The sequence below is a fragment of the Gossypium hirsutum genome, chromosome D05 (assembly GCF_007990345.1).
Source record: "Gossypium hirsutum isolate 1008001.06 chromosome D05, Gossypium_hirsutum_v2.1, whole genome shotgun sequence".
Classification (NCBI taxonomy): Eukaryota; Viridiplantae; Streptophyta; class Magnoliopsida; order Malvales; family Malvaceae; genus Gossypium; species Gossypium hirsutum.
In genome coordinates this window covers 4,133,698-4,159,857 of record NC_053441.1, presented here as the reverse complement: position 1 = coordinate 4,159,857, position 26,160 = coordinate 4,133,698, and the positions used below count along the sequence as shown (strand labels likewise).

Here is a 26,160-nt window from a genome sequence, read left to right as displayed (position 1 = left end):
ATCAATTTAAAATTTTAAAAATTTAAAAGAGTAATTTTCATTTTAGGGGCAACCGCGCCAGTTTTGCCCCTGCTTATAGTAGTCGATGGTGTCTTTTTTATCTTTGTAAAGGTTGAGGAAAGGGAGATTATTGAAACCTATTATCAGTGAGATTTTTATCATGGCTAGCATACGGTAACAGCATTGGCTCCAATTGTTTTACTGTTTGTTGTTTTTGATGCAGTTTTTACTCTCTCTCTCTCTTTTCACTTTCAAATATTTTAATGTAAAGAAGTGCTTATTTGCAAGTAAGATGAGATGAAAAAAATTGAGAACTTCTTATTGAAAGCTATCCACAATTCGAATGTTGTTTATCCGAAGATGACATCGAATGACTCACTATAATTTTAGAAGTTGTAGCTGGTAGTAGATTTTTGTGTGTGTGGTTATGCAGTATTCAGCTCTGTTGATGTTTTAAAAAAAATCAAAATATGTAGATTAGATCCCACATTGCAGGAATAAAATGATCCGTGGAGCTAACATCATGTATAATTATTTAACTTATCATAAAATAGCTAAAAAAACTAATAAATTGAACACGCAAAATTAACGTGAAAAAACTCTCCAAAGAAGTTAAAAATAATGGCAAAGATAATTATACTATAATGACAAAACAACGAGGAATATAAAAGATGAAAAAACTCGAAAAAAATCCCCAAAAGCTAAACACAAAATTCTCTAAAAGTTGGTGTATTTTTTAATGTTGTAAAATAGTCTATTTATAAGTCAAATAATAATAAGACTAATAAGAGTTTAATTAAGACAAAGAAACATAGATTAATAAAATATTATTTCTCAAATTTAACTGCACACTTAACACTGGTGAATAAGTCTGTCAAGGGCCTAGGTTAGCCAGTGAGGACGCTGCAGCTGCTAATCACAGTGGTGGAGGAATCAGATGCGAAGGGCTGCACAGTGCACACAATGGTTTGTTCCGTACAGGTGCTCAAATTTGTGTACTTTGGAACCTACTCATATCTGAAAAGATTTTAATGCCGGTCTTACTATATTAAGTTAGCATCCTTCGAATACATGACATAGAAAATTCTCATATGTACCATGTAAATTGGTCCAAAAATTTACTGCTGTTGGGACATAGGAAAAACAATTTCTTCTCTGATTGCAACCCAGTGATGAACATGATAGTTTACCTTCTGAGAATTTTTCTGTGGAGATGGCTAATCTGAGATGAAAGAGAATTAGTAATCTAATGGAGAAACATAATGTCCGCAAAGTTACTTGGCATACGATGTCTGCAACGATACTTCAAATACTAATACATTTATCACCAAACCATTGTGATACAGAAAGTAATATCATTTTATCCATTACCAAGAACATGATTCATGGATAGATTTCACATAACTAAACTCGTGGGTATATTATTATAGAACAAACTGGATATTGCTTTAAGCTGTTTTAATGCACACTATGATGAAACTTATAGTGTATGAATCTACTCTTCAGGATTTTTACTTAGGGACCCAAACAATGTGATCCCGAGGAAGGAAATGGCAGACAGGAATGGTTCCTGGTTCAACTTTTAGGACTTGAAAAGCCAAATGCTTAGGGTTCCATGCTGATGTATCTGTGTGGCAGACTGCTACTGCTTTGGCTTTTGTTCCGTCAGCACCCTCTAAAGGAACCATGTAAGCCCTTGTTGTTTCTGATTTATGGCAATAGAAGACAGCATATGCATAATTCTGCTTGTGGCACACTACAGCTTTGTCATCTGTCATCTTCTGCACTCCAGCTGCTATTGTATACTTTTGCATTGGGGTTTGTTTTTCCACTTCTGTTGAGACTGCCTGATCAACTTTCCCTAGTTTGGAAATGCTATAGTCAATCATTGACTCCAGTGAGGTTGCACAATATTTTTCCTCTCCTTCAATCGCTGGCTGTTCGCACTCCTTAATTGTGTTCTTCATCATCTCTGCCTTCAGTGATCCAGGTTTCACTGAAAACTTGTTGAAAATTTCTGGCAACTTGTCAGATGAAAACGGTATTTTTTGGGCAGTTTGATAAGGTAAGAAAGCTGATTTCTCTGTATTTTCAGTGAAATGCAGGCTCATTGTTGCCCCGGGGTGCATATCCTTTTCCAGAAAGAAAAGAGCCACATTCGGGTCTTCATGGATTTGAGTTTCACTGGCTGCATATAGGTAATTAAAAGGGTCTCCAACATTCACATGAGTGCCACCCCCTGGCTTTCCCGTGTTCACTCCAACTCCTTTGCCTCCAACGTTCACATGGGTGTCACCCCCAGGCTTCCCTTTTCCTGTATTGACGTTTACACCACCACCTCCTACATTTACAGAGGTGCTTTTCTCCTCCATCAGTTCTGCAAATACACCAAAATGGGCTAGAGAGCTCATATACATGCTGATGAATGCATGATTCCAACAATTTTTTTCATAATAAGTCAATATGTGCAGAACACATCCTATTCCTATGTTTTCTGAAATATATTGCTAAACAGAAAGTATCCTGGCTCTTTCTCTTTTAATAAATTGCAGGAACAGAACTATGTTAAGCACCTCATTTCTGATTATTACCCGGCTTCCACGATTACATGATTGTTTGCTGCATTAGGCTCAATTCAATTCTATGGGAAACCAGGGTCTGATATTCTACAGTCCTCACTTTCCTGACCATCTCAAGTTGAGGGCTTATATCACAGTAGTCCTGTTTTGCGGTGAGTAAACATGATTCAAAAAAAAAAAAAAAGAATTCTTGGGATATTAAACACTCACCTGGATGTAGAATTTCTTTGACAGCCTTTGGCATTGGAGTATTTGGCAGCTTATAGCTCCAATATTGCTCAGGTGAGAGAGCAGCATGGCTTACCACCACAGCAAGCTGTAACAACAAATAACAAACAAGAAAAGTTGAGGTAAAAAAAAAACCCTTCATAGTTCTTTGCATTCAACAACGAATAATCACATGAAATCGAAAAACTTACCGCTAGGCAAGCAAGAATTGGGGAGAGAACCTTCATCTAGAACAGGAGTGACTAATTCTATAGAAAGAAAGAGCAGTGCAATGGAAAGGGAATCTAAAAGTTAGTGTTGCATGGAATGGAAAGTAGAACAAGATTTCTCCACATTTATAATGAGAAATGTAGTAGGAGCCTTAGAACAAGTACTGCTGAATAACACTGCCAACAATATTTTTCAACCAACATAATGGCTCCAACTGCCACTGGTTCACTTAAATGCAGTTTATGTCATGGGCTTAGGTGGGTGAGCATTGAGAGTGGTGGTGCATGTATTCAAATTCATTTACCAAACATAACTAATTTTTGGTTTTGGTACATAAACCTAAAATCGGGCTTCAATCTAATATGAAGATGACCCAAAGAAGTTTCTAGTTTGAAACACTGGCCCGGAAAAGGGAAGTAGATTATAAATAGTGAAATTTTTATTTCATTAGTGGATTAAGAGGTTATCATATTTTAGTTCCCTTTTTCTTTTTTAGTTATTTTTTACTTTTTTCTGCCATAAAGTTTTTTACTATTTCTGATTAAGTTTATGGTCTTAACTGACGTTACTAAAATCTCTTTAAAAGTTAATATAAATCAAGAAAATGTAGAACAAAACAGTAAATAATCAATATTTACCAATCTTTTTACTTTTATATTCATTAATTCCAACCTTTAAAAAAGTCAGATCTAAAAAGAAAACTACTCACTCTCCCATAAACTACTCACTTAAATTTTTTTTTTAATTGAGAAAAAAAGTGTGTCACTACCATCTCCTTATATATAATAATTGGAAAATACATGAAAGTAACACTTCTTTTTTTTTCAGTTCCAACAATCAAATTGAGTGTCTATCGGTGTCTAAGGACACAAAAAAATCGTAATTACTTTTGAGTATGATTAGTATTACTTTTCAAAAATATTTTTGAGACAAAAAATACTTTTGAGATGAAAATATTACTAAACAATATACTTTTGAGCTTTTCAAAAATGTTTTTGAGATAAAAAAATATTTTACAAAATTATTTTTTTTATCAAAAGCAAAACTAAAAATTTTTAGCTTTTGCTTAAAAGTATTTTTTTTGTCAAAAAGTTAGTTTTTTTTTGAATAAACGGTTCATTTTGATTAAAATGGGCTTGGAAGTCCAAAACAAAAGCAGATAGAAAATGAAGTTCAAACAGATAAAATAAAGAAAATAAAACATGATGCAACTCTAGAAGCTTCTTCCAAACCCTTCAGTGACCAGAAAACCCAAACAGCCAAAACCTTGCGAGATCTGGTAATCAGAACTAGCAAACAATGGAAGGGAGTTGAGATATACCTTTAGAATATTAGAAGTTCTCAACCCAGAGCAGCGAGCAGCAGAGGAGGGAAATTATGGTGGCCAGATGAAAAGACGATCCAAATCTGCCATTTCCATCGCTTTTAATAGGGCATCTTCAACCCAGAACGAGTCTTCTGATCTTCTCATACCTTCGACCGCCATCGCATGCGCCACTGCGTTACCTTCTCCCGCAACGAACTCAAAATGACATGAAGAAAATTTCATTGTAAGAGCCTTCACATCCCAAGTAATCGGTCTTATCTCTGAATAGTCTTCCTTTGTTGCTTGGAGGTTTTTAATAATTGTTTTAGAGTCACTTTCCAAAATAATTTTCGTGAAACCCATCTCCAACGCAAACTAGAGCCCGTGAAGAACAGCCATCGCTTTAGCCAACACCACCGATCTAACTAGGTTATGAGTGTTGTTCCAATATCCACTCATCTGAATGGAACGACGATGATGATGCAACCAGTGATAGTTCAGAGTCACTAGTATCATGCTTTGCAACACAAGCATCTACAGCAGCTTTTCCCTTATTCTTCAGCTTTGGATAATTTTTCTTCCAGTGGCCTTTCTCATGACAAAAAGCACATTCATCTTTCCCGAGTCTGGACTTTGACTTTGATCTCCCCTTTTGAGTTTTCTTCCGAGTGTATGAACGACCTCAGACTACTAAAACTTCTGTATCTCTGATTGAGTTTTTCTGTTTGTCATTCTTTCTCTGTTCATAACTATATAATGCCGCACAGACTTTGCTCAGAGATATATCACTCCTGCCATGAAGTAGAGTAGTTTCTAGGAACTCAAACTCCTCAGGAAGTGACCCCAACAGCATCAAAGCCAAATCTTCATCTTTGAATGTCTCATCCATATTCAGCAAATCAGTGACTAACTGATTAAATTTGGTGATGTGATCATTCATTGTGGTACTTGGGACGTATGTGAAGCGAAACAGTCTTTTCTTCAAGTGGAGCTTATTTTGACTGTTTTTCTTCAAAAACTTTTCTTCAAGTGCCACCCACAACTTATTTGCAGAAGTCTCCTTTGAAAAAGCATACCTCTGCTCTCGAGAAAGGCATGATCGAATTGTGCCACATGCCAACCGATTGATCGCCTTCCAATCTTTCTCCTGTACATCATCTGGTTTCTCTTCATCAATGGCAATGTCTAGACCCTGCTGAAAAAGGGCATCTAGAACCTCACTTTGCCACATACCAAAATGGCCCGTGCCATCAAAGATCTCCACAGCCAGTCTTGCATTTGCAATTGTCGGTCTTGTCCACATGGACGATGTTGAAGCTCCTACACCGACCGTTTTCTCCATAATCTTTCAATATACCTAAGGAAATCTTTTCTGATGTGGAAGATCAGTTCAAACTGCAACCACAGAGCATACTACGATTAACCTTCGACTCTGATACCACTTGTTGTTCCAATAAGGTCGGAAGCGTGTAAATTATTGTACTAAAAAATCACACAAAGTTTAATTTCTAGGAAAGATGAGTGGATATTGGATTCGGGTTGTACCTATCATATGTCCCCTAACCGGGAGTGGTTCTCTGATTTAGTAGAACTAAATGGAGGAGTTGTTTATATGGGCAATGACAATGCCTGTAAAACTGTTGGGATAGGTTCAATCCAATTAAAGAATCAAGATGGATCAACCAGAGTTCTGACTGATGTTCGGTACGTGCCCAGTTTGAAGAAAAATCTCATCTCATTGGGAGCCTTGGAATCCAATGGTTCAGTTGTTACTATGAGAGATGGGATTTTGAAAGTGACATCTGGCGCACTTGTGATATTGAAGGGCATCAGGAAAAATAACTTGTATTACTACCAAGGTAGTACAGTTATTAGAGCAGTCGCTGCAGCTTCCGGCAACAAAGAATTGGACTCAATACAGTTGTGGCATATGAAGTTGGGACATGCCAGCGAAAAATCCTTGCAAATTCTGGCAAAGCAAGGATTGTTGAAAGGTACAAAGGCTTGCAAATTAAAATTTTACGAGCATTGTGTTCTGGGAAAGCAAAAGAGAGTGAAATTCGGTACTGCTATCCATAATACAAAAGGTATTTTGGAATATGTTCACTCAGATGTGTGGGGGCCTTCCAAGACACCTTCATTGGGAGGAAAACACTACTTTGTTACTTTTGTTGATGACTTTTCCAGAAGAGTTTGGGTGTATACCATGAGAACTAAGGATGAAGTGCTTAGAGTTTTTCTTAAATGGAAAACTATGATCAAAAACCAGACTGGCAAGAAAATCAAACGGCTTAGGACGGATAATGGAGGGGAATATAAAAGTGATCCGTTCTTCGATGTGTGCCAAGAGTATGGTATTGTTCGACACTTCACAGTTAGGGATACACCACAGCAGAATGGATTGGCAGAGCGTATGAATCGAACATTGCTGGAGAAAGTTCGATGTATGTTGTCCAATGCTGGGTTGGGCAAGCAATTTTGGGCTGAGGCTGTGACATACGCTGGCCATCTTGTTAATCGTTTGCCATCATCTGCATTAGAAAGAAAAACTCCTATGGAGGTATGGTCTGGAAAACCGGCTACAGATTATGATTCCTTACATGTGTTTGGAACCACTGCATATTACCATGTGAAGGAGTCAAAGTTAGATCCGAGGGCAAAGAAAGCTCTCTTTATGGGAATCACTTCTGGAGTGAAGGGATTTCGTCTTTGGTGCTTAAGCACAAAGAAAATGATCTGTAGCAGAGATGTTACCTTTGATGAATCTGCCACATTGAAAAAGGTAGCAGATAAAGATATTCAGACGAGCAATACTCCGCAGTAGGTGGAGTGTACTCCAAAACAGGTGGAGTTTGAGCAGATGGGGATTTGCCCAGTTAATAAGTCTAATTTTCCAGCCACAATGGAGGAATCAGAGGTTGAAGAGGTTCTGACCCAAGAACCACTAAGTACACCAGAACCAGTTACAGTTGCAAGGCCACGGAAAGAAATTCGTAAACCTGCTCGATTTACTGATATGGTGGCCTACGCCCTTCCCGTTGTTGATGATATTCCTATCACTTATCAAGAAGCAATGCAAAGCTTAGAAAGTGATAAATGGAAAAGCGCCATGGATGAAGAAATGCAGTCTCTCCTGAAGAATAATACTTGAGAATTGGCGCAATTACCGAAAGGTAAAAGGGCAATCGGATGCAAGTGGGTATTCGCAAAGAAAGATGGATCTCCTAGCAAGAAGGATATTCGCTACAAGGCAAGATTGGTAGCTAAAGGCTAAGCTCAGAAGGAGGGAATTGACTACAATGATGTATTTTCCCCTGTTGTGAAGCATTCCTCCATTAGAATTTTGTTGGCCTTGGTAGCACAATTGAATTTGGAGCTAGCTCAACTTGATGTTAAGACGGCTTTCTTGCATGGTGAGTTAGAAGAGGAGATCTATATGACTCAGCCCGAAGGATACACAGATGCTGGTGGTAGAAATTGGGTTTGTAAGCTGAACAAATCGCTATATGGATTGAAGCAATCCCCGAGGCAGTGGTACAAGCAATTTGATAGCTTTATGAGAAGGCAGAAGTACACAAGGAGCAAATATGACAATTGTGTATATTTGTAGAAGCTGCATGACGGATCTTTCATTTATCTACTCTTGTATGTTGATGATATGTTAATCGCTTCAAAGAGCCAAAATGAGATAGATAAGCTGAAGGCTCAGTTGAATCAAGAGTTCGAGATGAAAGATCTAGGTGAGGCCAAGAAGATTCTCGGCATGGAGATAAGTAGAGATAGACCGAGAGGCAAGCTCTGTTTAAATCAGAAGCAATATCTGAAAAATGTATTACAATGTTTTGGTGTAAATGAAAACACAAAACATGTAAGTACCCCACTTGCTTCTCATTTGAAACTTAGTACTCAATTATCTCCGAAGACTGAAGATAAAAGAGAATATATGGCGAAAGTCCCATATGCTTATGCAGTTGGGAGTTTGATGTATGCGATGGTGTGTACGAGGCCTGACATTTCACAAGCTGTTGGAGTTGTGAGCAGGTATATGCATGATCCTGGAAAAGGACATTGGCAAGCTGTGAAATGGATTCTACGGTATCTTCGAAAAACCGTAGATGTTGGTTTAATTTTTGAACAGGATGAAGCACTTGGTCAGTTTGTAGTTGGATATGTTGATTCTGACTTTGCTGGTGATTTAGATAAACGTCGTTCAACTACGGGGTATCTGTTTACTCTTGCAAAAGCCCCAGTGAGTTGGAAGTCTACCTTACAGTCTACAGTAGCTGTGTCTACTACAGAGGCAGAATATATGGCAGTTACAGAAGCTGTTAAGGAGGCTATTTGGCTTAATGGATTATTGAAAGACTTGGGAGTTGTTCAAAGTCACATTAGTCTATATTGTGACAGTCAGAGTGCTATTCATTTAGCGAAAAATCAAGTCTATCATTCAAGAACCAAGCATATCGACGTAAGATATCACTTTGTGCGGGAAGTCTTTGAAAAAGGAAAAATTCTACTTCAGAAGATTCCGACAGCAGATAATCCCGCAGATATGATGACCAAAGTGGTAACAATAATCAAGTTTAATCATTGTTTGAACTTGATTAACATCTTGAGAATTTGAGCACCTACAGGTGTATGGCGCTCGAGAGCGCATTTAGAGGCACTACAAAAGATAACTTTATCGAATTTGGGGAGTTGAAGGAAGTGTGTGAAGATGTGATTATCCTAATCAAATCTTCAAGGTGGAGATTGTTGAAAGGTCAACAAAGGTAGGAAGCAACTTGTTAAAAAGGTTGAGCAAGTTGCACCGAATGTTGAAAAGTTGAATGGGATAATTGCAATTTTGGTCTCTAATTTTTTAAGCCATTTGCAAGTTAGTCCCTGAACTTCAACTATAAATAGGCCTTTTCATTTTTCATTTCAACCATCCCAATCAATCTTTCTCTCTTAGTTTTCTCTCTTCTCCCATTTGAGAATTCTTAAGGAATTCTATTTGTTTGTAATATTTTGGAGATAGTAAAGTTATCATCTGGTGTTAGTGCCCGAGGACGTAGGTATAATTTACCGAACCTCGTTAAAACTCTTATGTTCTTTTTGTCCTATTTTTCTTTCAATATTTGAGGGTATAATAGTAGTATTTAATTGTGCTATTAAATTACGTTAGAAGGAATATTCTGACTAAGGAAAGACTTGGTATTTAAGAGATCCTTGTGATCCACCTCTCTTCCCTGGGAATTGAACTTTGTGTGATTTTTTAGTACAATAATTTACACGCTTCCGACCCTATTGGAACAACAATGAGTTCTGATTTCCGACCCTATTTTAAGACCTTCATCATTTCTAATTAAGAAACCCAATGTTGCATGTTGTTTTGCCTCTGAGAAACCGACGTCAACATTCACTTTGACCCAATTCGTAGGGGGCTCCCATTTTATCAACTATCTGGGTCAGGGGTGTTGTAATATTCCAAAACGCCTCTTGTACTCCCTGCCATAACCCCTGATAAAGGTAACAACTTCCTCCACCCTTTGTACTTTTCTTTCATGTATCAGTTTGTTGCGGGAAAATCAGATTGCCCAAATTGTAATGGCTATTTCCCCTTTACTGTTACTGGATGAATTAATGAATAGCCAGTTTAACCAGTTGTTAAAACTCATAGACGCATTGAACTTGGCCACTGATAATTTAATTTTGATCAAACATGCATAGTGAATGCACAGTATCGAGCAACATGAACATGTGATTTACTACAATCCTGACAGCGCGGGTAACTATTCTCTGACAAAATTCTTCTATAATGCAAATTCTGGAAAGTAGAAATATATATATTTGCAAATTTTCACATTAAAATGTGAATTTTTGATAGGCACGTTAAACTCCAAATTTGCTTAAAATTATATTGCTCAATAGTACTCAAATGAGAAGTTCGATGAAGGCTTTGTGACTGCTTTTTACTGAATAAAAACCTGATTTTTCTCTAGACCATATTACTTTATCAGATTGATTAGTGATAGGTATAGGGATTCTTACAATCAAATTTCCTTCTTCCTCCGTGAAAGTTGAGTAGATTAATTGTCGATCTCTTCTATTTGGGTTTGGGAGAATCAAATCACTTACACATTCCAATCTTGCTACCTTGTTTGTAGTAATTAGTGCTCTATTCTTCCTCGGTAACCAATAGTCTTGCCATATCAAGATAGATAGCCCAGAACCAATCCTTCATCCAATACCAGATTTTAACAAAGTTTTGGAACACCATATACTTTTCCAAATTAGGGACGGGTATGAGCCCAATGGGGCTTCTAGAAAATTTAAACCGTGATAATATTTTTCTCGAATTAATCTTGTTAACGAGCCTGGATTTTCCATCAATCTCTAACATTGTTTTGCTAATAAAGAAATATTAAATTTAGAAAGATTACGGAAACCTATACCTTTATCCTCTTTTGGAATACACAATGGTTTCCAAGAACTCCAATGTAAACCATTCCTCCCAGCTTTCTTCTGTCACCAAAATCTAGCAATAACAGTTTCAGGTTCCTTACAAAAGGAATTGGGCATCAAGAAATAAGAAATGGTATACATGGGAACTGCCTGAAATACTATTTTGATAAGGGCCTCTTTTATACCCACCGAAAGCATTCTCGAACTCTAACTAAACACTCTTTTAATTAGATTTTCTTTTATCTCCCTAAAAGCCCTCTTTTTGTTTTGCCCCACGATTTAAAGGAGACCAATATACTTTTCTGGATTAATGTTTGGATTAACCCCTAAAATTCGATAAACCTCTTTTTTGCTATTCTACTCAACGTTGGAACTAAAAACATACCAGACTTATAAAAAATTATTAATTGACCCAAACTATTGGCATAAATCTCCAGTCTTTCATTAAGCACCATAGTCCCATCTGTTGTGGCCTTTCCAAAGATAAGACTGTCATTTGCAAAGATAACAAGTGGGTGATAACTGGAGCGTGTCTCTTAATGCAAGCACCCTTGAGATCCCCACTTGTAGTAGCCATTCTAAGAAAAGATGACAGACCTTCCCCAAAAAAAGAAATAAATAAGGATTAAGTGGGCCCCCTTGTTTAAGCCCCCGATAAGGAAGAAACAAATTACCCACCTCTCCGCTCATAACCACAGAATAAGAAATCATTTCAATACATCTCATAATTTTCTGAACCCACAACTTCGAGAAACTCATTCGTCTAAGCATGACATTAATGAGCGCACACTTTAGTCTATTATACGTTTTACTCATGTTAAGCTTCAAAGCAAAAGACCCTTCATCTCTTATCTTTTTCTTTTTCTTTTTCATGGAGTGTAAAACGTCATAGACAACTAAAATATTATCAGTGATAAGCCTCCCTGGTACAAGTGCACTTTGTACCTCATCTATACAATAGTGAAAGACTTTTTAAAACCTATTCACTAGCATTTTTGCAATAATTTTGTAAAGGGTATTATAACGGCTAATCGGTTTAAATAGAGCCATAATTCATGGACAGCTAACCTTAGGGATTAAAACAATTTGTGTCTGGTTGATTTTAGCGATATTGTGCCTCCATTTAAAATCTCAATACAATAATTTGCTACCTCTTTACCCATAATATGCCAAAACCATTGATAAAAAATTGCACCCAAGTCATCCTCACCAGAAGTCTTTAATGTATTCATGATTTTAACGCCATACAAATATCCTCGTAAGAAAAATCCTTTGCAAGTTCCTCGTTCATTGCTCGAGTAATGCACGGCTCAACCCCTTCTAATATAGAACCTGGATTTTCGATTCTAGTTGAAGTGAATAGAGAGGCAAAGTAGTCACTGGCAAGTGACAACTGCTCCTCATTGCTCTTATAATAATTTTCATCAAAATCTAGTAGTTTATCCATCATATTCCTTCGTCTTCTTTTTGTTGCAATTTTTGTGTTTCGGTCACCATTTTTCATCCAATTAGCTCTGGCTCTTTGTTTCCAGTAGAGTTCCTCCCTACCGGCCTCCATATTAAGGGCTAGTTTTATCTCAACAATATCACCCAACACCTCATCAGTTAGGTATATTTGTTCAACTTAATGAATTGCTTCTAAGATCTTTTTTCGACAAACCCCTATCTTTTTAATCCTTTTGAACCACGCTTTAAGGCCCACACCAAACACCTTCAATCTATTAAGGACATCACCCAAATTTTCAGTCTATAATTTTAGAACATTTGACTCACACGTTTCTTCCAAAAGCCACGCAACCTCGAACTTGAAGTGACACCATTTCGCATGATTATTTTCAAAATCTGATTGCAATAAAAAAGAATGCGTGAGATGATGCATTTTGTAATTTTGAAATAAATCCCATCAAACTGCATTAGCTACCCTTTGATCCAAACGTTTCCTAATATTGTTTGCTCGAGTACGACCTTTTTCCCAGGTAAACCATTGTCCTCTATAGCCCAAATCTGTAAGAGAGCAATCATAAAGAGCTTCCCAAAATCTTCTCATTTGTCTCTCCCTCTGAAGTAATCCACCTTTCTTTTCAGATGAATAAGCTATTTCATTAAAATCCCCTATTACAAACATAGGGATATGTGGGCAGTCATCTAAAGAATGCAATAAATTTTACGATGCCTCCTCAGATTCTCCTCGGGCACTTCATAAAACCCCGTACATCACCAAGTTTTACCATCAGTATCCTTATCAATCATAATGCCAATGTCCCTTCTCGAAAAAGACCGAAGACAAACCTTATAATCGCTACTCCAACCCATTGATAAACCCTCACTTCTACCATATGAATCAACATCAATCCCATTAAGAAATCCACATTTGCGTCTTGTTCCTTCCATATTAAAACCCTATAGTTTCATCTCAATTAGGAACACTATAGAGAGATTTATATCTCTCAGCATATGCTGGAGACAACAAACTGTCCAAGACCTCCCCTTTACCTGAATGTTCCAACTCAACAGCTTCATTGCATCCGACTAGCCCACTTAGCAGGGCCTGGCGATCTACTAGAATTTGGTACCTGTAATAGAGTACCCGAAACTTCATTCAAATCTTCCTTATTAGAAACTCCTGAAGTAGACTTAAAAAAAGGTCTTTTTAGCCCATCACTTTATTTTATTGGGTTATTCTCCTTCCATAAATTGCCATATTCGCATCAAAGATGTTCCTAGCTTCGTTGTAAGCTCGACCCATTTCACCCATATTTATTGGGCTTGAAGTCAACTAGACATTCACCATTCCTTTTGTTGAGAGGGAATAATTGGAAATAAATTCTGAATTTGCTCATTGATTAATGCAAACAGATTATGAAACCTCAAAATTTCTCCTTTCCGTATTTTTATAGAGTTTTTGTAACAGTCCAATTTTAAGTAGTTTCGAAAATAGTAGTTTGAGAACACTAAATCCGATAAATTAATTCATAAATTTTATTATATAGTGTTTTTGATTCGATTCTGAATTTAAGAAGGCTTATGAATTAGTGATTTATGCTTTAGAAATATTTGTTAGATTAACTAGTTTTGAAAACGAGGTATCAAGATCTCGATTTTATAAACTGAGCTGTAAATATTTTTATAAATATTTCGTTAGAAAATTTTAACGTTTCGATAGTTAATTAATTAAAAAAGATTAAATTAGAAAAAGGTGCAAAACTTGCTAATTAAAGAAATAGTGATTAAATGACTTAATTAATGAACAAAGAAGGACTTAAGGAGCAATTATGCCTAAAACAAAGGCCTGAGGCGGCATAAGCAGAAAAGAAAACAAAAATCATGTGATTAAAGGGCAAAATTGTAAATTTTGTGAAATAAACTTAAATAAATTGAATTCTCAACTTTTCTAAGTTATTCTTCTTCAATTTATCAGCTAAAAACACCATTGAAGAACCCTTAAGAAGCTGGTTTTCATATTTTGCTACATGTGAGTTTAATTCTTGCTCTTTTCTTAAAATTTTTGTGTTTTTAAGACTTCTGTAATTAGGTCTAACTATCTAATTCATTAGTTTTTGATTTTATGAGTAATCTTGAAAGCTACCATTGATGAGTGCTGCATTTTTATGATGAATTAACATGGATTTGAAGTTTTAATTTTGTTATATGATGATTTTATCAAGTGCTTTCAAGGGAAATTGATTTTAGGACCAAATTGTAAAAAAATTAAATCTTAGGGTTTAGTATTAAATTATGTTTATCAAAGGCTGTGTAATAGTTTAAAATATTTAGATAAAGTGTTACTTGAGAAAAATTAGCTTATTTGATGAGTTAATTGGCGATGGACTAAATTACAAAAACTGTAAAAGTTGAGGTAATTGTATAATTTCAAAAATTGAGTGGTATAAATTGTGAAGTGAATTAGAATTGAAGCATGTGCTAATGAATGAATAATTTTATATTTTAGATCAAGAGCCCTTAGACCAACGCGAAAAAGGGGAAAATAGCCAAATAATCTCTGAACCATTACAATTTCCACAATTTAACCCAAGTAAGTTCTAATGGTTAAAATTTAATGTGATATGTTAATTGATGAATGATTTTTTGTATTTATTCGTAACATTTGTTGAAAATAAAATTATTGTTAAATTTATGAAATTGCATCAAGTGTTCGAAGTGAATGGAACGTAGGATTGAGTATAGTCGTTTAGTGCAAAATAGGAATTGACGGTAAAATTACCCAAGTAAACCGATGTTCAACATTTGTTGCGAACTCTCGTATTTGCTTTCCGTTTAGCTCTCATGAGCTTCAGTAAACTCATGAGTTTCAAATTAACGCTTCTGGATTTCAGTTCAGCTCTTTTGAGCTTCAATTTAACCCTAATGTGTTTCCGTTTAACTCTTTTGAGCTTTAGATGAACCCTTATGGATTTCTGTTTACGATGTACTCAAATCCGTAAGACGTTCTCTGGTTTGATAATGATTGGTAAGTGCCAAATGGAATTAATGTGGAAGAATTTAAGTTATTATTGATATTGAGCTCAAATGAGTGAATTCATTAATTGAAGTTGTGATTGGCAGGAAATGTTTGTGAAATAATTTACCTAAATAAATTATTATAGTATGTTCGGTAAGATTTATATTTAAAGCCAGCGAACTTACTAAGCTTCATTAAACTTACTGTGTCATTTAATGTTCTTTTTAGATTTTTAAGAAGTTTAAAGCATCGGATCAACACATAGAGCCACACTATCTAGTTTGCTCCGGTAGATTTTGTTATACATTTTATGGTTTATATGACATGTATAGGGCTGAGTTAGAAAAGAGCTAAATTTGAAGTATGGTTGTGAATGACATATATATGTGTTAGTATGCATATATTTAGTAGTAGATTTTGGTAAATCAATGAACGGAGTTATTTTGGTAAGTTTTGGCAATTGAGTTTTGTGATGATATATTATGTTTAAAACATGATTTTTGGCTTGTGTTGATTGTTTGATTGGGGTTATTTGATGTATTGAAAATGGTCTATTTTCGTCCACACGGCCTGACACATGGGCGTATGGTCTGGCCGTGTGTCCCCTGCACCTTAAAATTTTAAAACAGAATGCTCAAGTTTTTACACACGGCTTAGCACACGGGTGTGTGGCTTGGCTGTGTGACCTTTACATCTTGCACACGGCCTAGCATACGGGCATGTGGATGGCCGTGTGACCCAAGTCAGAGAGTTACACGGGTAAGGGCACGGGCTGAGACACGGTTGTGTGCCTCACATCGAATGCCCACACGGCTTAAGACACGGGTGTGTCTCCTGGCTGTGTGAGCCACACAGACGTGTGTCCCCTACTTTTAAGAATTTTTTTTGAGATTTTAGGAAAAATTCTCTAAGTATCCGGTTTAGTCCCAATTCATTTCTAAAGTGTATATTGTGCCTTGAGGGTCCATCTAAGGGACAACATGAGTGTTTTATAACTGATTCTTAACATGTATAATAAAAGTTGTGAAATGTTCATATTTAATCTGTAAAGTCTGGTAATGTTTTGTAACCCTGTTTCGGCGACGGATAAGGGTTAGGGGTGTTATAGTTTCCATAAATTGAAGTACCACAATCGTCATCCTCCACCAACCATCTACTCTTCCAAGCCAAAATTTTCCTTAACTGAGCACGTAAAGATATATCCCAACGGAAAACATACTCTTGTAGCGGATTGTGAGCTCTGATCGAGTAAAAAGTTTTACCATGCCTTAGTTTACCACAAAGGAAACAAAATAAAATGAGTTTTTCATATTCAAATCGAACATAAATCGACTCACCATTCGAGAAGGTGAGTTTCTTCTTCTTTTTCAATGGTTTTCTAACATCAGTTCGCACATTTAACATCATTATTCTTTTATAACCCAACTGAGTCGTTGATGCATCATATTCAAGGAAAACACCAATAAAACTATCCAACTGTCTAGCAACCGCTTCAGATATGAAACCAAGGGGAAGATCATGGATAAGCATCCAAAAGTCTACCCAATTTAATTGAACAGATAAAGGGTCCTCCTCTTCCTTTAACCGATGTAGCACCAATAGATGAGAATTGAAATTCCATGACCCATTTTTTTCAACTTTGTCCACGTCAACTTCAAAATAAAATTCGAATAAGAATCTTTCATTGCCTAGATTCGAGATTGAGACTCCCTCTATTGGATGCCAAAAATTAGCCAAAGTCAATCTCATCGCTTGGAAATTAACTACACTGGAGGTAAGAAACATTCCTACAAAACAATTAGCATACAAGGTTTCACTCTCTGAAGATTCGGCCCCTAATTGAATGGTTTCATCTTCATCATACTCCAGTGACAGGTCTGCTATAGAATCATCAATGTTCTTAACTACAATAATGACTAAATCAAAGAAAATAAACAACAAGCAAAACAAGAGACGAAAGCGTGCTAACAACCAGAGATTTAAATAGCGGTCCGTTACCGAAATAGCGGTCGTTATATAGCGGTAACGGCACCGTCCGAAACCGCTACTGCCGAAACCCGCTATACCCGCAATACACAGTAAGTAATGTAAAATTCACGACCGCGATACCTGCAATGACCGCAATAGCATCCGTTATGTCCGCAACCGCGATAAACGCAATGCGACCGAAAACGCGACCGCGACCGCAATTTAAATCCCTGCTAACAACAGCAGAAGAGCATTTCAATAGACAGAGAAAATAGTGTGTCAAAAGACAGAACGAAATTTGATTTTAACTAAACTATGAGTGGTCAAAAAGTGGTTCTGAGTGTTGGCCCTAAAATACATATATCATTTTGATACCTATCCTTTTCGGGGAAAAAAAAAGTGCTATGCAAAGAAAAAAAAAAGTCATTCACTTTAGAGTCGGTACATGGGAAAGTAACTATGAATCTAGCAAGGGCCATATAACTGGTGCTGTCTTGTAACTCTTTTAAGACTTACGTTTTCTTACGAAACACCTTATCTATAGCAAGAAACTTGAATTGGAAGTTTCGGATCCTGCAGGGAAGGTAGAAAAACAAACACCACACGGACACTGTACTCTATCTTGAAGTTATTGTATTTAAATTTTCAATTAAACACTAATGTTAAGTTGGATCATAAGATAATCCTTACTCCTTATCCTTTATTTAAAAAAAAACAAAAAAAAAAAACTTTGAAGCCTTTACCCTCATTACTTTTATTATTATTGTAAGTGCTGGAAGCTTTGGCTGTTTCTCGTTACAGAACAGAACATTATTTATTTATGGTCGGAATCGCAAATGTTTTTCTTTTCTTTTCATTTGTATGTTATGTAATATAAGACCAAATGGTTCAAAATCCAACGTGGTTGGGACAAGGAGAGATCAAAGAAAGTGGGAATATGAGGTAAATAAATTTGAAAACAATTCAACGCTGTAATGTTGGAATATTACCTGAGAAGTTGAAGTAAATGAAAGCGAAGGTGTGACCCACTGCAATAATTCTACTCATAGAGATAGAGGCATCTTTTCTTCTTCACATAAACCCATGGCTGCCGCCAATGGTATCTGCTTTCAAGAGAGTTTTTTCAGCCCTGTTTCTAAACCATGAGTATAAATAAATGTTTATATATGAAGTTGGAAATATATGTTAAAAGAGTGAAAGATACTAACTTGCTTTGGTCGACTTTAAAATTTGAACTCCTTATCATGGAATCGAGTTCAAGAATTGTAATCACGACGTTGCTTGATAATTATGCACAAAATTTCTAAACTAATCATGCATACAAAGGGTAGAAGTTTTCAATTGCCAATTAGTTAGGGGACAAAATATTATTAAACAAATAAAAATCAAATCGTCATGATGTTGGATTTAAAATAGGTTCTGATATCATTGTCGATAATAAAATGAAGCATAAACCCAAATTCAATACACAAAAAACAAAGTTTTCTGTGATTATATTCTATTTGTGTATTCAAGCCCAAGTTTGCAAAAACCCAATAATATAGAAGACTGCTATGGGTCATGGGATGATACTCTAGCTTGTAACTATGTTTCATGAAATGCTCCAATCTACAATGTTTACGACCCTTTGCTTGCTTTTAAATATGATTAGCTTGCATGAAATAGTTTTCCTTGAATTTATCTGTGTATAGGTAACAATCCTCAATGACAACATTTTTTTTGGGAATCACAGGGTAAAAAACCTACTCACTTAACTTTTTTTAAAATACAATAAAAACAATCAGCCATATAATTGTTTTTTTTAATTTAGCTTTCATTTAAAAGAAAAATATATAATTTTTTATACTTTTCATCTATAAAGCGGATTTATCATTGGACTAAATATCTGTGCCACTTTGTAAATTTTACTTGTAAAATCTAATAATTATAGTCAATAAATGAGAAAATTTCTTCTTACAAATAAAGGTATTTGTATAGGATTTGAGTTGAATGTCATGTTTTTTCTTTTTTTTGAAAGTAAGATGTCATATGGGCATGTGGCAAGTTTTAGCCTTATAGGTTGTGGCTTCTTAATCCTGCATCTAACCTATACGAACATCTGGTTTGTAGGACGTGGTTAGGTACCTTGGTTTTGGTTCGCCGTCTAAAATTTGCGAAAGAAAGTTTTGGTGGGCTAAGGGTACATTTATGTATATTGCACACATATATAAATATATGTAAGATGATATTTATTTATTTCGTTTTAAAAAATTTCGTCAAGTCAATCCATTTTGATTAAAAAAATTCACTTACTTTGAAGATTACATTTTATTTTACATGATTATCGATACTTTTTTTTATATGTTCAATATGTGGGTCTCGTCCAATCACATTAATATTAACTTAAAACTACTTATAAAAATAAGACTTTACATAACTTTAAAAGTAACGTGCGAAAGGATTCATCGTAACTTAATAAATATATTATACATATAAAACACTTATATTCCATAAGTTGTGCATAATTACGTACATGCCTTCAAATAATCTAGAAAAAACATGCACATCCCACTTATTATTTTTCTGAAATTCTCTCTCAAAACTCTCAACTCTTTCAATTCATTCTATGAATAACATGTGAACTTTAACTCCTTCATTCCACTAATGATTTTCCACGAACGATATCAATTTTTTTTTATCAATATAATATTTGTGATCTATCTCGCCTGTAAACCAAATTCATATGCATCTGAAGACACCCCTTGCCCCCACTTCATTAAGACCCCATTTGTTTCATAACCATTTGCTTTGGTGGAGATTTGTGTCATCCACTCGTTTAAAAAAAATTTCAGCACTGCAATTTGGTGATCAGAAAACAAATATTGTTGTTGGATTATTTTTTTGGCAAACCAACATTGGTTTAAGATGTCATTTTTCTTTATTGGATAGTAATAATCATTAGAGAGCAGTAAAACTCAGATTATTGGGGAAGAAAATGATTAAAGCAACCTCATGAATCATGTTTCTATATATACATATACACGTATATAATTATATTACACAACTAACCAATAGGTTTTGTTTGTTTCTCCAGGCATTTCTAATTATAAAACATTCTTGGGCATTTATCCGCATTGCAGGAATAAAAGGATCCGTGGAGCCGACATCATTTATAATTATTTGACTTATCACCATAATCTGTTGAATAAGTCTTTCAAGGGCCTAAGGTTAGCCACTGAGGATGCTGCAGCTGCTCATCACAGTGGTGGAGGAATCAGACACGAAGAGCTGCACAGTGCACACAATGGTTTGTTCCGTACAGGTGCTCAAATTTGTGTACTTTGGAACCTACTCATATCTGAAAAGATTTTAATGCTGGTCTTACTATATTAAGTTAGCATCCTTCGAGATACATGACATGACACTCTGTTTAGAAAATTCTCATATGTATCATGTAAATTGGTCCAAAATTTTTCTGCTGTTGGGACATAGGAAAAACAATTTCTTCTCAGATTGCAATCGAGTGATGAACATGATAGTTTACCTTCAGAGAATTTTCCTGTGGAGATGGCTAATCTGTGATGAAAGAGAATTAGGAAAACTAATTTCCGCAAAGTTACTTGGAATACGATGTCTGAAAAGTTACTTAAAATACTAATACATTTATCACCAAACCCTTGTGATACAGAAAGTAATATCATTTTATCCATTACTAAGAACATGATTCATGGATAGATTTTACATGACTAAACTTGTGGGTATATTATTATAGAACAAACTGGATATTGCTTTAAGCTGTTTTAATGCACACTGTGAAGAAACTATAGTGTATGAATCTACTCTTCAGGACTTTTACTTAGGGACCCAAACAATGTGATCCCGAGGAAGGAAATGGCAGACAGGAATGGTTCCTGGCTCAACTTTTAGGACTTGAAAAGCCAAATGCTTTGGGTTCCATGCTGATGTATCTGTGTGGCAGACTGCTACTGCTTTGGCTTTTGTTCCGTCAGCACCCTCTAAAGGAACCATGTAAGCCCTTGTTGTTTCTGATTTATGACAATAGAAGACAGCATATGCATAATTCTGCTTGTGGCACACTACAGCTTTGCCATTTGTCATCTTCTGCACTCCAGCTGTTATTGTATACTGCTGCGTTGGGGTTTGTTTTTCCACTTCTGTTGAGACTGCCTGATCAACTTTCCCTAGTTTGGAAATGCTATAGTCAATCATTGACTCCAGTGAGGTTGCACAATATTTTTCCTCTCCTTCAATCGCTGGCTGTTCGCACTCCTTAATTGTGTTCTTCATCATCTCTGCCTTCAGTGATCCAGGTTTCACTGAAAACTTGTTGAAAATTTCTGGCAACTTGTCAGATGAAAACGGTATTTTTTGGGCAGTTTGATAAGGTAAGAAAGCTGATTTCTCTGTATTTTCAGTGAAATGTAGGCTCATTGTTGCCCCGGGGTGCATATCCTTTTCCAGAAAGAAAAGAGCCACATTCGGGTCTTCATGGATTTGAGTTTCACTGGCTGCATAGTTGTAAACAAACGGACTCACATTAACATTTACTGGCTTTCCCTTGTGTCCGGTGTGTACAGATACTCCTCCACCTTTGCCTCCAACGTTCACATGGGTGCCACCTCCTGGCTTTCCAGTGTTCACCCCAACTCCTTTGCCTCCAACATTCACATGAGTGCCACCCCCTGGCTTTCCCGTGTTCACTCCAACTCCTTTGCGCCCAACGTTCACATGAGTGCCACCCCCTGGCTTTCCTGTGTTCACTCCAACTCCTTTGCGCCCAACGTTCACATGAGTGCCACCCCCTGGCTTCCCTTTTCCTGTATTGACGTTTACACCACCACCTCCTACACTTACAGAGGTACGTTTCTCCTCCATCAGTTCTGCAAATACACCGAAATGGGCTAGAGAGCTCAGATACATGCTGATGAATGCATGATTCCAACAATTTTTTTCATAGTAAGTCAATATGTGCTGAAATATCTTGCTAAACAGAACGTATCTTGCTCTTTCTCTTTCAATAAAATGCAGGAACAGAACTATGTTAAGCACCTCATATCTGATTATTTCCCTGGTTCCATGATTACATGATTGTTTGTTGTATTAGGCTCAATTCAATTCTATGGGAAACCAGGGTCCGGTATTCTACAGTCCTCACTTTCCTGACCATCTCAAGTTAAGAGCTTATATCACAGTAGTCCTGTTTTGTCGGTGAGTAAACACGATTAAAAAAAAGGAATTCTTGGGATATTAAACACTCACCTGGATGTAGAATTTCTTTGACAGCCTTTGGCATTGGAGTATTTGGCAGCTTATAGCTCCAATATTGCTCGGGTGAGAGAGCAGCATGACTTGCCACCACAGCAAGCTGCAACAACAAATAGCAAACAAGAAAAGTTGAGGTAAAAAAAACCCTCATAGTTCTTTGCATTCAACAACGAATAATCACATGAAATCGAAAAACTTACCGCTAGGCAAGCAAGAATTGGGGAGAGAACCTTCATCTAGAACAGGAGTGACTAATTCTAAAGAAAGAAAGAGCAGTGCAATGGAAAGGGAATCTAAAAGCTAGTGTTGCATGGAATGGAAAGTAGAGCAAGAATTCTCCACATTTATAATGAGAAATGTAGTTGGAGCCTTAGGACAAGTACTGCTGAATAACACTGTCAACAATATTTTTCAACCAACATAATGGCTCCAACTGCCACTGGTTCACTTAAATGCAGTTTATGACATGGGCTTAGGTGGATGAGCTTTGAGGGTGGTGGTGCGTGTATTCAAATTCATTTGCCAAACATAACTGACTGGGCCCTTCGTCACTTGGTTATGGCCTTTAATTTTTGTGACAATAATCTGTTTTAATTTCTTTTTGGACTTTTTATGAGATTTACTAAACTAACAACTACCCAATTTATGAGGTTTTGTATGCGTTCCTTTCAGATAATTTCGTATTCAACTTTGGTTTTAGCCTTTCAATTAGTAGTGTCAATACTATGGCTACAATGTAGACTGTTGGGAGGCGCTGAGGTGAGCAATGATTGTTTAGAGTTTTTTCCGTTTTCTCCTCTGCCTACATATACGCCATTGTCTTTTAGACTGGAACTAGGACGGTAGCTCATTAACTGCCCATCAGTGCCACCCATTTATGATAAATTGTTGGGAGATATTATTAGATGATATAGGAACCACCATATTTGAATTTCGTGACTTTTAGTACATTTAAAGGAAGATTTCATGTGAAAATAGATCTGGTTAAATGTGTGTTTTATCTCAGATTTTTTTCTTTACTTTGTTAACGTAAATATGGTCAAAATCTAGATATTAAACTTTTGGTGTTAATTATATCAGTCTTGTTTGTACGTCTTTTGTCATTGTGGTGTTTATTATATACTATTAATTATATATTTCTATATCATGCAAGGTAAAAATGCCTTTAAACATAATATTATCAAGTAACAATAATCGTCTCAAAGTTTGGAAGCTAAATTTAATAGGCCACAGTTATGATTTGCCTTGAAGAATTGTTTGCTTAGAAATTCGAAAATATTATTATAACATGCTCTAATAAATCTTTCCCAACCACGTGCACCGCCCTTGTTTATCGGAGCTGGAAGGTAGAGGTTAGAATCTAGAAGCCATTTTTAGTCAATATATTTAATTCTAGTCCCTAGAAGCAACTTCATATTTAATTTTCAGGTTTCGGCTTTGGAAAATAGATTTGGACCGACGGGGTTCTACGTCTAAACCTGAACTACATAAACTTAAAATTGGGCTTCAATCTAATATGAAGATAACCCAAAGAAGTTTCTAGTTTCTAGTTTCAAATACTAGCCCAGAAAAGGGAAAGTAGATAGTAAATACTGGAATTTTTTACTTCATTAGTGGATTAAGATTTAAGAGGTTATCATTTTTTTTCTTTTTCTGCCAGAAAGTTTTTTACTATTTATATTAATATTAAATTCTGATTAAATTTATGGTCTTAACTGACATTACTAATATCTCTTTAAAAGTTAATATAAATCAAGAAAATGGAAAACAAAACAGTAATTAATCAACTTTTACCTTCTTTTTTTTTTTTTTACTTTTACATTCATTAATTCCTAACCTTTAAAAAAATTCGGATCTAAAAAAAAACTACTCACTCCCCCATAAACTACTCACTTAACTTTTTTAAAATAAAATAAAATCAATCCGCCATTTAAATTTTTTTTTTAAATTAGCATTCATTTAAAAGAAAAATATATAATTTTTTATATAAAAATTTATACTTTTCATCTATATAGCGGATGTATCATTGGACTAATATCTATGTACCACTTTGTTAATTTTACTTGTAAAATTTAATAATTACAGTCGATAAATGAGATAATTTTTTCTTACAAACACAGGTGTTTGTATACAATTTGAGTTGAATGTCTAAAAGTTTATGGCGAATTTTATAACAACTTCAAAATCTGATAGTTCTAGCCTCCTTAGGGTAGGTTTTTTGACCAAATATGTATAGACTAGTTGAACATGTCAAGTTTTTTCTTTTCTGAGAGTAAGATGTCATGTGGGCATGTGGCAAGTTTTAGCCTTATAGGTTATGGCTTCTACTTCCTATACATACCTAGTCCTGCATCTAATCTATATGCTTATGCGAACAACATACCAGAATTCAACCCCCAAACCTATATGAACATCTGGTTTGTAGGCCATGGTTAGTTACCTTGGTTTTGGTTGGCCATCTAGGGAAGGAAAGTTTTGGCAATTGACTTTGCCGTAGTTCTTAACATTTATGAACCCACATCCAATCATCTCTCTTATGGTGGGCTAACGGTACTTTTATGTACATTCCAACATAAATCAATATCCGTAACTATTTTACCTTGAAAATTTTTGTTAAGTCAATTTATTTTGATTAAAAAATTTACTTTTTATAAACATTTTGCTTATTGATATTTGTCTCCCATATGATCAATATGTAGACTTTGTCCAATCACATTAACTCTTTATAAAAAGAAATCTTTATATAACTTGATAAATCACGCATAAAAAGATTCATTGTAACTTAACAAACATATTACACATATAAGACACTTATTCCATAAGATGTGCATAATTACGTACATATCTTCTAATAATCTAGAAAGGCATGCACACTCCACTTATTATTATTTTTCTAAAATTTTCTCAAAACTCCAAAGTCACTCTATGAACACCATGCGAACTTAACTCCTTCATTCCACTAATGGTTTTCCACGAACCATATCTATTTCTTTGTATCAATATAATATTTGTGATCTATCTCGCCTATCTGAAAACACCCCTTGCCCCCACTTCATTAAGACCCCGTTTGTTTCATAACCATTTGCTTTGGTGGGGATTTGTGTCATCCACTCGTTAAAAAAAAAATTTCAGCACTGCTATTTGGTGATCAGAAAACCAATATTGTTGTTGGATTGTTTTTTTGGCAAACCAACACTGGTGGGGCGGTTTAAGATGTCATTTTTCTTTATTGGATAGTAATAATCATTAGAGAGCAGTAAAACTCAGATTATTGGGGAAGAAAATGATTAAAGCAACCTCATGAATCATGTTTCTATATATACATATACACATATATACACAAGTAACCAATAGGTTTTGCTTGTTTCTCCTGGCATTTCTAATTATAAAACATTCTTGGGCATTTATGCTCAACCACACTTTCTTCCCTCGAAACTCAGTTCCCCATTATATCGTATTTATATATCTATATATAGAAATACTTAGAACCCTAAACCAGTTCTTCCCTATTTATTATTATTATTATTTTGTCTTATTCACATAATTGTGATCCAAAATTCCAATCTACACGCTCAGCTCTCATAATTAATCCCCACTAATTAAACTTAAAACCTAATAATTTTTTTACACATAAAAGTTATATGAGTCAGATATTCATTCTAAATTATGCGCAGAACTCATATACTTAAACAATCTTA

General features: G+C 35.5%; 2 protein-coding genes across 4 annotated transcripts; both read right to left on the bottom strand.

The window, feature by feature from the left end:
* Nucleotides 1–1,291: 1,291 nt before the first annotated feature.
* LOC107906941 (BURP domain protein RD22) lies at nucleotides 1,292–3,352 on the bottom strand. 3 transcript variants are annotated; one of them, XM_016834099.2, is made up of 3 exons: nucleotides 2,999–3,352; nucleotides 2,790–2,895; nucleotides 1,292–2,377 (listed from the first exon to the last, which is right to left on the bottom strand). In XM_016834099.2, exons 1-3 carry the CDS (start codon nucleotides 3,032–3,034, stop codon nucleotides 1,512–1,514), a joined length of 1,008 nt encoding a protein of 335 aa, XP_016689588.2. In that variant the 5' UTR covers nucleotides 3,035–3,352; the 3' UTR covers nucleotides 1,292–1,511. The 3 variants fall into 3 exon arrangements, with proteins under 3 accessions (XP_016689588.2, XP_016689586.2, XP_040949127.1); XM_016834097.2 differs by having other exon boundaries at nucleotides 1,292–2,398; nucleotides 2,999–3,216; XM_041093193.1 differs by lacking the exons at nucleotides 2,790–2,895; nucleotides 2,999–3,352 and adding an exon at nucleotides 2,592–2,616.
* Nucleotides 3,353–20,818: 17,466 nt separating this feature from the next.
* On the bottom strand, nucleotides 20,819–23,086 carry LOC121202892 (BURP domain protein RD22). Its single transcript, XM_016834093.2, has 3 exons — nucleotides 22,663–23,086; nucleotides 22,457–22,562; nucleotides 20,819–22,077 (listed from the first exon to the last, which is right to left on the bottom strand). The coding sequence occupies exons 1-3, from the start codon at nucleotides 22,696–22,698 to the stop codon at nucleotides 21,029–21,031; spliced, it is 1,191 nt and encodes a 396-aa protein (XP_016689582.2). The 5' UTR covers nucleotides 22,699–23,086; the 3' UTR covers nucleotides 20,819–21,028.
* Nucleotides 23,087–26,160: the final 3,074 nt, after the last annotated feature.

Coding starts and splice junctions, on each gene's coding strand:
- LOC107906941 (XM_016834097.2), bottom strand. CDS start 3,034: ATGAAGGTTCTCTCCCCAATTCTTGCTTGCCTAGCG. Junction 2,896..2,998: donor CAATTCTTGCTTGCCTAGCG/GTAAGTTTTTCG, acceptor TTGTTGTTACAG/CTTGCTGTGGTGGTAAGCCA. Junction 2,399..2,789: donor CAAAGAAATTCTACATCCAG/GTGAGTGTTTAA, acceptor TGAGCTCTCTAG/CCCATTTTGGTGTATTTGCA.
- LOC121202892 (XM_016834093.2), bottom strand. CDS start 22,698: ATGAAGGTTCTCTCCCCAATTCTTGCTTGCCTAGCG. Junction 22,563..22,662: donor CAATTCTTGCTTGCCTAGCG/GTAAGTTTTTCG, acceptor TTGTTGTTGCAG/CTTGCTGTGGTGGCAAGTCA. Junction 22,078..22,456: donor CAAAGAAATTCTACATCCAG/GTGAGTGTTTAA, acceptor GTGTATTTGCAG/AACTGATGGAGGAGAAACGT.